Consider the following 12971-nt stretch of genomic DNA (forward strand, 5'->3'; position numbering starts at 1 on the left):
GTTTATATGTGGTGCAAGATTAATTTTAAGCTATGAATTTTATTTATACTGCGTAAGTACATGTGTATTTTATTATAAATATAACTTTTACCAGACGCGACAAAGTTGGCAAAAACCGACTCTAACTTACCTCATTTTCTCAAGCCTGATTTTGGTATATGATACGCAGGGACCTGTAACCAGACCGTTTGTGCTTACAAATCTGGCGGATGGTTGGGTCCATCCGATTGGTCTGGCTGCTTACAAATGGTCTAGTTATAGGTCCCTGCGTATCATATATCAAAATCTGGCTTGAGAAAATGAGGTAAGTTAGAGTCGTTTTTTGCCAACTTTGTCGCGTCTGGTAAAAGTTATATTTATAATAAAATACACATGTACTTACGCAGTGTAAATAAAATTCATAGCTTAAAATTAATCTTGCACCACATATAAACTTTCATTTTTTTATGTCCTTAGAAGTAAAATTTTTGAAAGTCGCTTATTACGTCAAGTATACAATATTATATACACGTAGCTTCAGATGTAGAAAATTCAAGTTTTTAGCTTTTATAGACCCAGAATATTTCAATTCTACTAATGCTCATATCGAAACTTTAAGTCGGTCTGGCGGATGGTTGGGTCCATCCGATTGGTCTGGCTGCTTACAAACGGTCTGGGTACAGGTCCCTGCGTATCATATACCAAAATCAGGCTTGAGAAAATGAGGTAAGTTAGAGTCGTTTTTTGCCAACTTTGTCGCGTCTGGTAAAAGTTATATTTATAATAAAATACACATGTACTTACGCAGTGTAAATAAAATTCAAAGCTTAAAATTAATCTTGCACCACATATAAACTTTCATTTTTTTATTTCCTTAGAAGTAAAATTTTTGAAAGTCGCTTATTACGTCAAGTATACAATATACACGTAGCTTAATGTAGAAAATTCAAGTTTTTAGCTTTTATAGACCCAGAATATTTCAATTCTACTAATGCTCATATCGAAACTTTAAGTCGGTCTGGCGGATGGTTGGGTCCATCCGATTGGTTTGGCTGCTTACAAACGGTCTGGTTACAGGTCCCTGCGTATCATATACCAAAATCAGGCTTGAGAAAATGAGGTAAGTTAGAGTCGTTTTTTGCCAACTTTGTCGCGTCTGGTAAAAGTTATATTTATAATAAAATACACATGTACTTACGCAGTGTAAATAAAATTCATAGCTTAAAATTAATCTTGCACCACATATAAACTTTCATTTTTTTATTTCCTTAGAAGTAAAATTTTTGAAAGTCGCTTATTACGTCAAGTATACAATATACACGTAGCTTAATGTAGAAAATTCAAGTTTTTAGCTTTTATAGACCCGGAATATTTCAATTCTACTAATGCTCATATCGAAACTTTAAGTCGGTCTGGCGGATGGTTGGGTCCATCCGATTGGTCTGGCTGCTTACAAACGGTCTAGTTACAGGTCCCTGCGTATCATATATCAAAATCAGGCTTGAGAAAATGAGGTAAGTTAGAGTCGTTTTTTGCCAACTTTGTCGCGTCTGGTAAAAGTTATGGCCGGCGGAAACGGTCTGGCATTGATGATAACCAATTTCTAACAACGTGCTCTAACACATATATAAAAATCAGCCTTGAGAATTTAAGGAAAGTAAGCACTTTTTTTTTTCACCTTCATCACTTGATAGCAAAAAATTGGCCGATGGGCCGAACTAAAAAATATGCACACATTAACCGCCGATATGAACTCTACATTGTCCCAAAGTTTCATCCTTGAGAATTTGAGGAAGGTCTGGCGGGCCTGGGCTCTGGGTCTATAGTATTGTAGTGCCAAGACTAAAGCTGAAATGTTGTGTTTACAGGGAGGAGGGCTCAGAGAAGAAGGGCTCGGAGGGGCAGGACGATGGCTACGAGACGAGCAACAGCGGCGAGGCGCGCCGCAAGCCCTCCAGCGCCGAGGGCTCCCCCGCGCCCGCGCCCCCCGCGCCGCCCGCGCCGCTCGACCCCTCCCCCGCGCCGCCCACCCCCCACAACCCCTCCCCCGAGCACGAGCTCGAGCCCGAGCACGAGCCCGAGCCCTACGAGCTGATGCAGCGCCACTACCCGGCCTACAGACACTTCGAGCAGCCCCAGCCGCAGCCCGACTACCCCTTCTTCCCGAAATACTCCGACCCGTACGGGTTCAAGCGCGAACCCGACGCCCCCTACGACATGTCGCACCACTACCAGCCGCACCCCCACCAGCATCCACACCAACAACACCACAAGAGAGACGAGGACATGTATAACGGGGTTAAACGGGAGTGCGACGACCCGTACTCGTTCGTCGAAGAGGACGCGATGTGCGCGATGCTGGGCGCGCCTCAGCACCACCCGTTGGAGCAACATCAGCACCACCAGCAGATGCATCAGCATCCGCACGCGATGCATCCGCAGCATCCGCAGCACCATATGCAAATGCATCCGCAGATGATGCTCAACCAGCCGAAGAAGAGAGGGCGGAAGAAGAAGATTAAGGATGAGAATGGGTGAGTTTGTAGATTAAGAACCTACTGGAACCCGACCTCAGACGGCGTGACTTGATAAGTAGTACTTCGAAGTTAGTTCAATTGGTTTGCGAATGAACGACGAATAGATGACGAATGGACTATCCGCCCCAAAAAGCAACGCAACTGTCAATGTTGCTAAATAATAAAGGCTCATACGAGTTATACGACGTTTGTGGTCGGGTTTCAACACTTGTACCTACCTTAAATAGTGCCAGTGGTGGACTGGCCATGTGTTTTCACCTGATTTTTAGGTAACTATATTCGCTAGGTGCATGACTGCTGAGTCCCTCACTTTGTGCTCTATTCTATTAAATCTTATGGAGTCAAATTAGTTTAAACGGCCACTGGCATTCTTTGACATGCCTATAAGATTATTTATGACAATCAGCGCCACTGCGCGTTGCCAATAGATTTAAAAAAAAAACGAAAGCCAATGAAGAGCTAGCGAATGCGAGCGCGCACGCAACGCATGTTTGCTGTAGATCTTACGATTATAGGACCTCGCGGCTCGCGCTAATTAGGCGATATCCGAAGCGAATGTGCGTACCTAGGCCACTCTACAACTATGTCAAAATGACAAGCAGCAAGAGATTTCTTACAATCTGATTTATAACGTCACTTTATGACATATTTATGACATAGTTCTACACTGGCCTAGGGTTCCAATTGGTTGAATGTACACACTCGCTTTTGCTGACTTTACTTAGGTACCCGATAGCATAAGCATACGGGCAGCATACCCTATACCTATAGGTATACGTCAGACGCCTCAGAGGTCACCAATGGGGACTATCGTTTTTTTGCTCACCAGTTGGTACCACTGTTGACTAAGGTCCAGAGATATAGCTGTCAAAGTTTAAGGCGACGAAAGATCGGGGCCAAAACAAAGTTTTAAATCTCATATTAATTATAAATAACATCAGACAACAGCGCCTCTAGTGGCAAATTCATACGCGATAACCTCCACTGGCGAATCGCCTCCGACCTGTCCAATGCGGACCGCGTTCGTTTGTGCTATGTACCTAATTGTACCTATCAGAGAACGAACCGCGATAATATAAAAAAATCCGGGTTCCTTGAGGAACTAATTAATTGGTGACCCCTACTCTGCCTAATATTTTAGGGCCGTCCACATATTACGTCACGCAAAATAAACATAGATTATGGCCCTTACGCTGTGACGTAATATATGGAACACCCTTTATCAAATTTTAAATTAAAATACCTATTCATTATTCATTTGCACTGCGTTAAAAAATGTTTCTTTTCAAAGGTCGACTTTAAACACTTCTGATAAATTCATATTCCTTTGTTCGTTATTTAACAAAAAGCGATATACATACATACAATCACGCCTGTATCCCATAAAGGGGTAGGCAGAGCACATGAAACTACTAAAGCTTCAGTGCCACTCTTGGCAAATAAGGGGTTGAAAGAAAACGAAACTGTGACATTGCAGTGACAGGTTGCCAGCCTCTCGCCTACGCCACAATTTTAACCCATATCCCTCAGTCGCCTTCTACGACACCCACGGGAAGAAAGGGGGTGGTGAAATTCTTAACCCGTCACCACACAGGCAAAAGCGAGATATAGCGCTATAGCGCTTTTTGTTAAATTCGAAAAAAAAAAAAGATTTTTTTTTAGTGTGAGAGGACCTTAATCATAAATAACATTAAAGTCATTGTCAAGTGTTTGACGGCACATGTCAAAACAAATAACATTAGGAAGTGGTAAAGGATGTCACACACGTGTTCAGTATTTTTTTTTTAATAATTCGATAACCGTAAGAGTTGAGAGGCTAGTTTCTTAGAGAAATTAATTGTATTTGATCTAAAGAACCTTCCCTTAGAGTTAACGGAATTCAATAACGAAGGGACGGCAAATTACTTTGGTTTTGTGACACATTTGATTTTAAAAACAAGGTGTATATTTTGGTGTCAGTTTCGTCAACTATTATAACTTGTAAAGTAATTTTTTTTTTATACTACGTCGGTGGCAAACAAGCGTACGGCCCGCCTGATGGAAAGCGGTCACCGTAACCTATGGACGCCTGCAACTCAAAGAGTGTCACATGCGCGTTGCCACCCCATTAGAAACTTGTACACTACCTTTTGCTGTGTTAAATACGCAGAAAAAGGAGTGTACAAGTTCTAAGGAGGGTTCGGGTTGCCGACGACTCAAAGGACAATAGACGGAACAAGTTGGTTCCGTAAGTCCTCCCGTCATCAGCACACCGCACCCTCGTTGAGCTCTGGCAGCCTTACTCACCGGCAGGAACACAACACGTATAAGTTATAATTATAATTACATAAATATCGTCCGTGCCGCGTTAGGTTCAGAAAGCGGAAGGATTATAGCCGCTCGTTATCTGTCGGCCTCGCTCCACGTTCGCACTTGACGTGTCCTCTATACTCACACTAATTTACACTTTAAAACTGTAGCCACAAGGGTTAAAGTCGGGTAGGTTTCTGGGTGGCTTTAGGGCGTTTATCGCGGAGTCGAGCGTTTTCCTCGTCGCATCCTCGGTATCTGGGCCTGCTATTCACAATGCGGGAAGAGTATACGAAATATTTATTTTCCAAGTAGGCATATTACAATGCGCTTATGAACGTCAAATAAAACTACGCCGGCTCTAACCCTACGCCTCAGCCTCGAGAAGATTTCAGTCCCCCCTCAGTTGGAGCGGGGTATCCACTATGGGACCGGCAAGAAACTCGGCGGGCCACTTCTTTTCAAAACATTACATCTTATAATTAACATGCATTAAAAAACAAGATACAATTTAATAAGCAAACATATTCATAAAAAAAAAATTAACACTATGGAAATTAATTTCAAGAAATTATATAAAGTACAAAGCTACTGGTCTCTCTGGATCTCTCTTTGCTGTGGATTGAGTGGGGTGGAATGATCTAAGGGACCATCCCCACTCAGGCGACGCATGTCCTGAGACGCGGAACGGACGTCAGCGCCACGCCGCCCGAATGTAATTTAAAAAACGTCTCAGTACATTTTGTATATCTGATATTTGCTTTGGTAAAAATAGTCTACTGGCACTGAAACTTAGTAGTTTATGTGCTCTGCCTACCCCTTTATGGGATACAGGCGTGATTATATGTATGTATGTATGTAAAAATAGTCTAAAAAAATTGATGAGCTATTTACTCTTGAAGCGGTAAGAATATGGCGTCTGTTGTTGCGCTATATAAGTACAACCTGTACCTCACAGCGACTATACATACACATATACCTATACCTAGTATATCATCTATTGTATTAGCAAAAAGGACTGGAGCAGGATCGATAAACGTGCTCTAGTCTCCTGTGACGTATTCCCTGTTCCAGAACGAAGTTTCTGGCATTCTAAAGTATATCAATCAGATTTCCATACAGTGTTACCTGCAAACTTTATAACAAAAAAATATTGCCAGCAATGTACTACGCAGGCACTTGTAGTAGTAGTAGTAATTACTTTATTGCAATTATTGCACAGAACAACTTACAAGTAATACAGTGTCAAGTAAGAGCAATGACAGACTATTAAAGCTCGGCCACACATCCGCGTTTTGATAGCGTAGGCGGAGCGGTAGCGGAGCGTCAGCGGAGCGCAACGATAGCGGTGCCCCGGACGAACGCTGGCGTTGCGCCCAGCGGACGCCGGCAGGAACTAATTAGCGCGGATTGCGAGCGCAATGCGCGCGGATTGCGAGCCGGCGCACCGCTAACGCTACGCTATCAAAACGCTTTATGTGTGGCGGAGGCTTTAGGCCCACTCGCACCACCCGCTTAACTCAAGGTTAGTGACACACAGTTGACATGTCAAATTCCATATAAAATTGTGGGTTAGCCTCGGGTTAACCCGGTTAACCCTCCATTTTCGGTGGTGTAAGTGACCCTTAGCGATGTGAGTAATGACAATTACGAGAGAGTTCGAATCCCGGATGAGGCCAGCAAACTTTAGAAATGCAGTTTTGTTTCTTTTTAAAAATAAAGGAATTTCTCTTTTAAGTAAAATGAGCTTGCTTAAGGATCCTACCGGGGCCCGACTAATCTTGCCACACTGTATACATTATTTCGTTTTTTTTCTGAATAGTAGGTGTAAGTATCTCGCACTACGTTGCAACTAAAACAAAGTTCAAACGGCGATCTTCCCAGATTCCGCATACCAAAGACAATACTATTTATAGACAAAGAAAGTTGCCAGCGTTTCCCGAAATCCAGCTATTACCATTACGCCGTGTCTTGCGTGGGCGACGGTCGCGCGACCGTCGCGCGATCGTCGCCGTCGCGTCTCATACTTCCATATCGATAAGGTTTGATTTCGTATGCGTCGCATCGCCGTCGTGCGACCATCGCGCGACCGTCGCCCACGCAAGCCACGGCGTTAGTCCTTTAGTACTCGCAGTTACTAGGCGATTCGAACGTGCAACTGTAGGGTATATAGGAAGAATAAAAAAACCGACCAAGTGCGAATCGGAATCGCTGACCGAGGGTTTTGTACAACTACATACATACATACATACATACAATCACGCCTGTGTCCCATGAAGGGGTAGGCAGAGCACATGAAACTAACTCAGGTTTCAGTGCCACTCTTGGCAAATAAGGGGTTGAAAGAAAACGAAACTGTGACATTGCAGTGACAGGTTGCCAGCCTCTCGCCTACGCCACAGTTTAGCCCATATCCCACAGTCGCCTTCTACGACACCCACAAGAAGAAAGAGGGTGGTGAAATTCTTAACCCGTCACCACACGGGCACTACAAATGTACTAAATTTATTAAATAAAAAATTAAAGAAGAAAAGCGTATTTTTTTCTGTCAGATTTTTTGTGGTGGCGGCGTGAACAGATCTCGGATCGAAAGGGCTCGTGATTCTGAGTAGGAAAAACATTAAATTTACCTATTTTGGGAAAAAAAGTTTTTGAATCTTTTTTCGCGAATATGACCTAGTATAATAGTACATTACTACAGAGGCCGGGACAAAGGGGGTTGCCGGCCGAAGACATATAGACGGCCGAGCTAAGCGAGGCCGGATAGGTCTGAGGCGGGCAACCCCATTTCCCGCCGAGGTATATATACTATGTATAGTGCTTTTCTCAAACATGGTATGAAATAAATAAAGTCTACTGAAAATAGCAACTTTGGATGGCTGTATCTCCTAAACGGTGCGTCGTAGCGCAAAAATAATCGAATTTTCGTTCCCCTTTGATACCCCGTATACGCTTATAAAAAAACAAAAAGTTAAAAAAAAATTCAAAAAAAAACGAAATTTTTTTTTTGTATGAAAACGCACCCAAAATCAAATATTGTCTAGGGCCCGTACCAGTTGCAGTCGGCACGTCTATAAAGCCCCTTATAGTTTTTTTTTAATTGGCTAAATACCTGGATGTTATGTCACAATTATCTGTGTTTGGAAATTAAAAAAGAGGACTTTGCCGGCATTGGCCTGCAAGGTTTGTATGAAATTCCATTATCTATCAATCGTCCTAGCCGCACCTGCAACGTCATACTTCGCTGCCAATTATAAGGCACATAAGGTCAGTGCGGGCAAGACCGGCATAGTTTATTTGAAATAAAGTTTGAGTGGATAAAACTCTATAATCTTTGCATGTAACTTGGAACTGATAGATTTAAAATTTTACCTTTAGTATGTATTAGTAATAATTCTGAGCAACAGAGATACATGTGTTATACATTAGTGGAAACTGTGTGGCTTTTGTATGTGTATTGTGATTTGACTATATGTGTTGTATTTGCCTGTTTGTTTCCCAAAGGTTTAAATAAATAAATAAATAAATAATTAATGCAGTCTGGCGTAATGCGCATGGTCCTATGGGATAGCAAATATTATATTTTACAAAGCTTTTACAGTATTTTGGTGAAGTAAGGTACTTTTAAGTGATAAAAATCACTTTTTTTAAGGCTCGGCGGGTTGACCGTCCTCCCGCGATGAGCACAGAAAGACCGTCTAGTGCTTGTTGTCGCGTAATTTCATATGAGACTAGGTTCCAAAATCATGATCATTGTTATTTTACGTAATAACGGGGCAGAATGTGCTAGATAACTATTAAAATAACGTTGAAATTTTGAACATATAAGCATTTTTCTATTTATAAGGCAAGGCCGGCATATGTTCCGTAGATGGGGTTCATAACCTTTTCTTTTCAGGTCCAGATATTGCATAATACTGTTTTTCCAACGAACACCTGCGAATACAATTTAGTCACGATATTACAGGCTCATATAAATCCAACTACTTATCTGTTTTTGAAACTATGTTAATTAAGAAAACGTAATAGGATATTAAGATACGTGAATTAGTTTGGTAACATTTCTTAGCAATGCTTGGTTTTGCTATAGTTACTACCTTACTACAGTATGAATGAATGCGAAATTTTTTACATCACACACTCGCACACTAAATGTGATTTTACAAGCAGGTGGAGCGTGAGTTATAGAAAAATCGTTCTCCCAAGGGAGTTATGAAATTTCTAGTACCGTATTCAATTTTTTTATCTTTTTACATATTTTTATGTTGCAAGTGTGATGAAAAACATTGTGTGTAACTCGGGGAGTATGAATATTACAAACTCGAGTCTTGGAGGAGCTGAGTGGCTCTTTTCTGTTCAAGGATTTTATGTTGCCAGTATAACATATTAATTCAATGAAAAGAGTTTTGACATTATATTTCATGATCGTTTATAAATTGTTGTAGATTAAGTTCGTACTACTGATTTGCAGTAGGTATATTCATTATTAATATTTTGGTAATTTCCTCATAGGTGACGTGAAAAATTGTATATGTCACATGGTAGCAAAATTATTTCCACCTTGAGCGTTAATACTTGAATCCCTCACTACGCTCAGGATTCTAATTTTGAATCCCGAGCGTAGCGAGATTCCTTTACTTCGTTCAGGATTCAATAAACACCCTTTGCCCCATTTTGCTCGATTACGACTTCAAAAACTCATAGTAGAGATTCAGATGTCATTAATACATAAATATTTACATAAATATTTGTATACTTAATACATAAATATTTGTTTCAGTTATTAAAAATAGCAAACAATATACAAGTCATGTCTATACATCTTCCGAAGAATGTATCGATAGAATCTTTTTTTGATGCACTTCCTAACGCCAGCGTATATATCGACGAGGAAGACGAAATGATTTTGCTTGAGAAGTGCACAGTTTGTGCCACTAGTCATAGTTTCGAGTGGTTTCGATATGACCCTCTGTGCCTCCAGGGTTCAGTTTCTGCCGTCTGACGAACAACCTTTATCAAATTTATGTTTTGTCAAGGGTGCGCAAATATTATGTTTTCTCTTTAAATAAATAATTGGATTCAAAATGCTTACTTTTATTTCTAAAATACATAACTCTCTTTTGAAATATTTGTCGCCGCATGTTGCACAATCTATAAAAACACTACCAACTTAAATATGATGATGAGTAATGCAGTGTAAGTAGGCTTAGTTCTGTTCACCACTTATAATTCTTCACAACTTTGTCATTTTCATTTAATACTTTCGAATGATATTAGTAACACCATACGAATCATTACCAAAACTGTATTTCAAAGTTAAAATCAAAAACGGTACAACTATCATAAGCCAAAAACGTACTTATATATTGATATTGTTTACACTCGACTTATTTCCAATAAAGCCTAAAAAAGGTTGGCAACTCCTTGTTTATCGTATGCCGGTCTTGCCTTTCTCTTTTATGCCGGACTTTCTGAGTATGCACAATTTCTAAGTTACATATTTCAGAACATAAAACAAGAAATTGAACGCGTTTTGAGTAGATTAATAGTACTAGTCAGAAAGAACGGTTATTAAATGACTACGTTACACACATGATATACAAATATTCCGACTGCTTCTATTTTATTTTAATTTTTTGCGGAACCATGTTGAACTCGATGCTCGAGTTCGAAACACGAATCAAGTTTATTGTTAACTAGTGTTCGTCCTAGGGATATGAATTCAAGACCAATGGCTTAAGGATGAAAAACTGGTATACCTTCGGAGGTGTGAGAGGCGTAGATATATTAACACAAAAGTTATTGTCAATAGATGGTCTTTCCGGGTAGACGGTCTTCCCCACACTGACCTTAACATCAATATTTCATACCATGTTTGAGAAAAATATTTTAACTACAGTCAAGTTCCCTATTGTGTTCACGCACACTGTACAAGTGTACAGGCAATATATATTATTTGCCCAATTTCTTACTTGTAGGTGAACAGGAAAGTACCTATTAATCCTGATTCCCCTGAGAGTGTAGAAAATTAGAAATGTATGTTTATTGCGGCATAAATGGCTCTAACTTATTTTATTGTTGACATACAATTTTGTTTTCCAAGAATAAAGCTCGAGTTTCCTTACTGGCCGTCTCCATACAAAATGTGTGATAAACTTGCCAAAAATTGTTTTATGAGGCGTATAGTAACTATATGCATAAGTTTCTCTATATAAGCAGTTAGTATGTGTGAATGGTGTCATAGAGCACCTGGTTTTGTACCCTTGTGTACCCTTCAACGGCCAATTCACACAACTTTAACTCTAATAATAAAGAAATCACATGCAGTAAGGCAGCTTAGACTTGGCACGACTTTGTCTAGATTTCATTACATTTTAGAGATAAACAAGCAGCTTCATCGAGACTTGGCTAGTTTTTTACAGAAATGTTTTTGGTGGGATCCATACTTATACTTATACCTGTACTTATTTACTTATATAATACTAGCTTTTGCCCGTGGCTTTGCTCGCGTTAAAAAGAGACAAAAAGTAGCCTATGTCACTCTCCGTCCCTTCAACTATCTCCACTTAAAAAATTACGTTCTCTATAGTTTAGTATGTGGGATAGTGCTTCAATCTGGCGGCAAAACGCCGTTATATTCCCTACTCCCAGGTGCAAGTTCGCCGCCCAGTTAGTACCAAAGTTGGTCTGCGAATGTTCGCGAATTAGCTCAGCTGATCGCCGTCAATTCGCGAATTGTAACTAAAGTTGGTAACTCGTGCTCCGGATCGCACAGGACCGGAATGTCTTATGAAAGTTCGCGGCGGGGTTACCAGACGAGAGGAAGTGAATTATTGTGTAAATGTTATAGTGCTATTGTCAAAATATCTTCATTATTTTCAAAGTAAGATGCCAATGGTCTAATAAATAAAAAATAAAGTGCAATTTTTATCGGTTTGCGCAAAAATTACTATCTTAATTATTTTTTCGCCCCCCTTTTGTAAACATTGGAAAACGTGACGTACCTAATCGTTTTTGTAATGACATTTTTAATGGTATTTTCAACAGTGCGCAGTCAAGCAGGACTCCTAAGAATCGCAGCATTCGCAGCTTATCGACCAAAATGTTCGAATGTTGTTCATTAGGAGCTCAGTTTCTTTCTGCCCACTGCCCTGTCGTACGTTAAAAGCTCGACCACACTAGCGCTTTTTGAGAGAGCAGCGTTAGGGACCGACCCCACTTAGGCGTCGCGTGTCTCGCGGCGCGGAACGGACGTCTCCGCCACGCCGCCTTAATGTAATTCAAAAAACGTCTCCTCAGTACATTTTGTATAGGAAGGACGTAAGACGCGCCCCCAGGCGGCGAGACACGCGACGCCTAAGTGGGGTCGGTCCCTTAGCGGAGCGCAATGAGATGGCGGTGCGCCGGACGGAGCAGATCGCGGGCGTTCTCAAAGCGGATCGCCGCCGATCCGCGAGCGTTCTGCGCATGGTAACTTGTATGCCTATATTATTTTGCAACTGTAAACTTCTAATAAGAGTAATAAGTATTGAATGACACATAAGAAATCAAAACAACATTTTGGAATAAAACAATTAGCTAAATAGTTAACATTTAATCCATGTTCAGACAAGTCCGCTCACGATGCGCGCTGTGTTATATGTGACCGCGCGAGCGTATTCAGCTTTGAAAACGCTCGCGATCTGCTCCGCTAACGCTACGCTAGCAAAAGGCCCTAGTGTGGCCGAACCTTAATTAATACCTAATAAATACTCATTGGAGACCGAAACACTATATGTCTGATTCTTTATATGTTCGCTATAAACATACAAACGATATCGTACGGAAGGCCAAATTGTTGAACTTGTGCGATAATTATCCCATGCTTGCAACACTGGTTCGTGAAACGTCTATGCTTCGAGTTTGGAAAGTCTGGCACGTGGATACTGGAGGAGTCTAGAGGTTTTGCAGGTTATCAGTTTATCTTTAGCGCGCCATAATGTTCTTTGGAATATAGGATTTTATGGGCACCCGCTCGGTTTCTTTAGCGTATTTTTGGGGTTTCGTATTGGGTCGTTGACCTTTGTCATATTTAACCCCCGACGCAAAAACGACGGGGTGTTATAAATTTGACGTGTCTGCCTGTCTGTCTGTGGCATGGTAGCTCCCGAACGGATGAACCGATTT

At 40.9% G+C, this 12971-nt stretch overlaps 1 protein-coding gene across 1 annotated transcript in view; it reads left to right on the forward strand.

The window, feature by feature from the left end:
* The window catches only part of LOC125237289 (nascent polypeptide-associated complex subunit alpha, muscle-specific form-like), a 121151-nt gene that overhangs the window by 48561 nt on the left and 59619 nt on the right, over positions 1–12971 (forward strand). Inside the window, 1 exon segment of the mRNA XM_048144278.1 lies at positions 1848–2513. Coding sequence (XP_048000235.1) covers positions 1848–2513 — 666 coding nt within the window.

This window comes from Leguminivora glycinivorella, chromosome 21 (genome assembly GCF_023078275.1).
Source record: "Leguminivora glycinivorella isolate SPB_JAAS2020 chromosome 21, LegGlyc_1.1, whole genome shotgun sequence".
Classification (NCBI taxonomy): domain Eukaryota; kingdom Metazoa; phylum Arthropoda; class Insecta; order Lepidoptera; family Tortricidae; genus Leguminivora; species Leguminivora glycinivorella.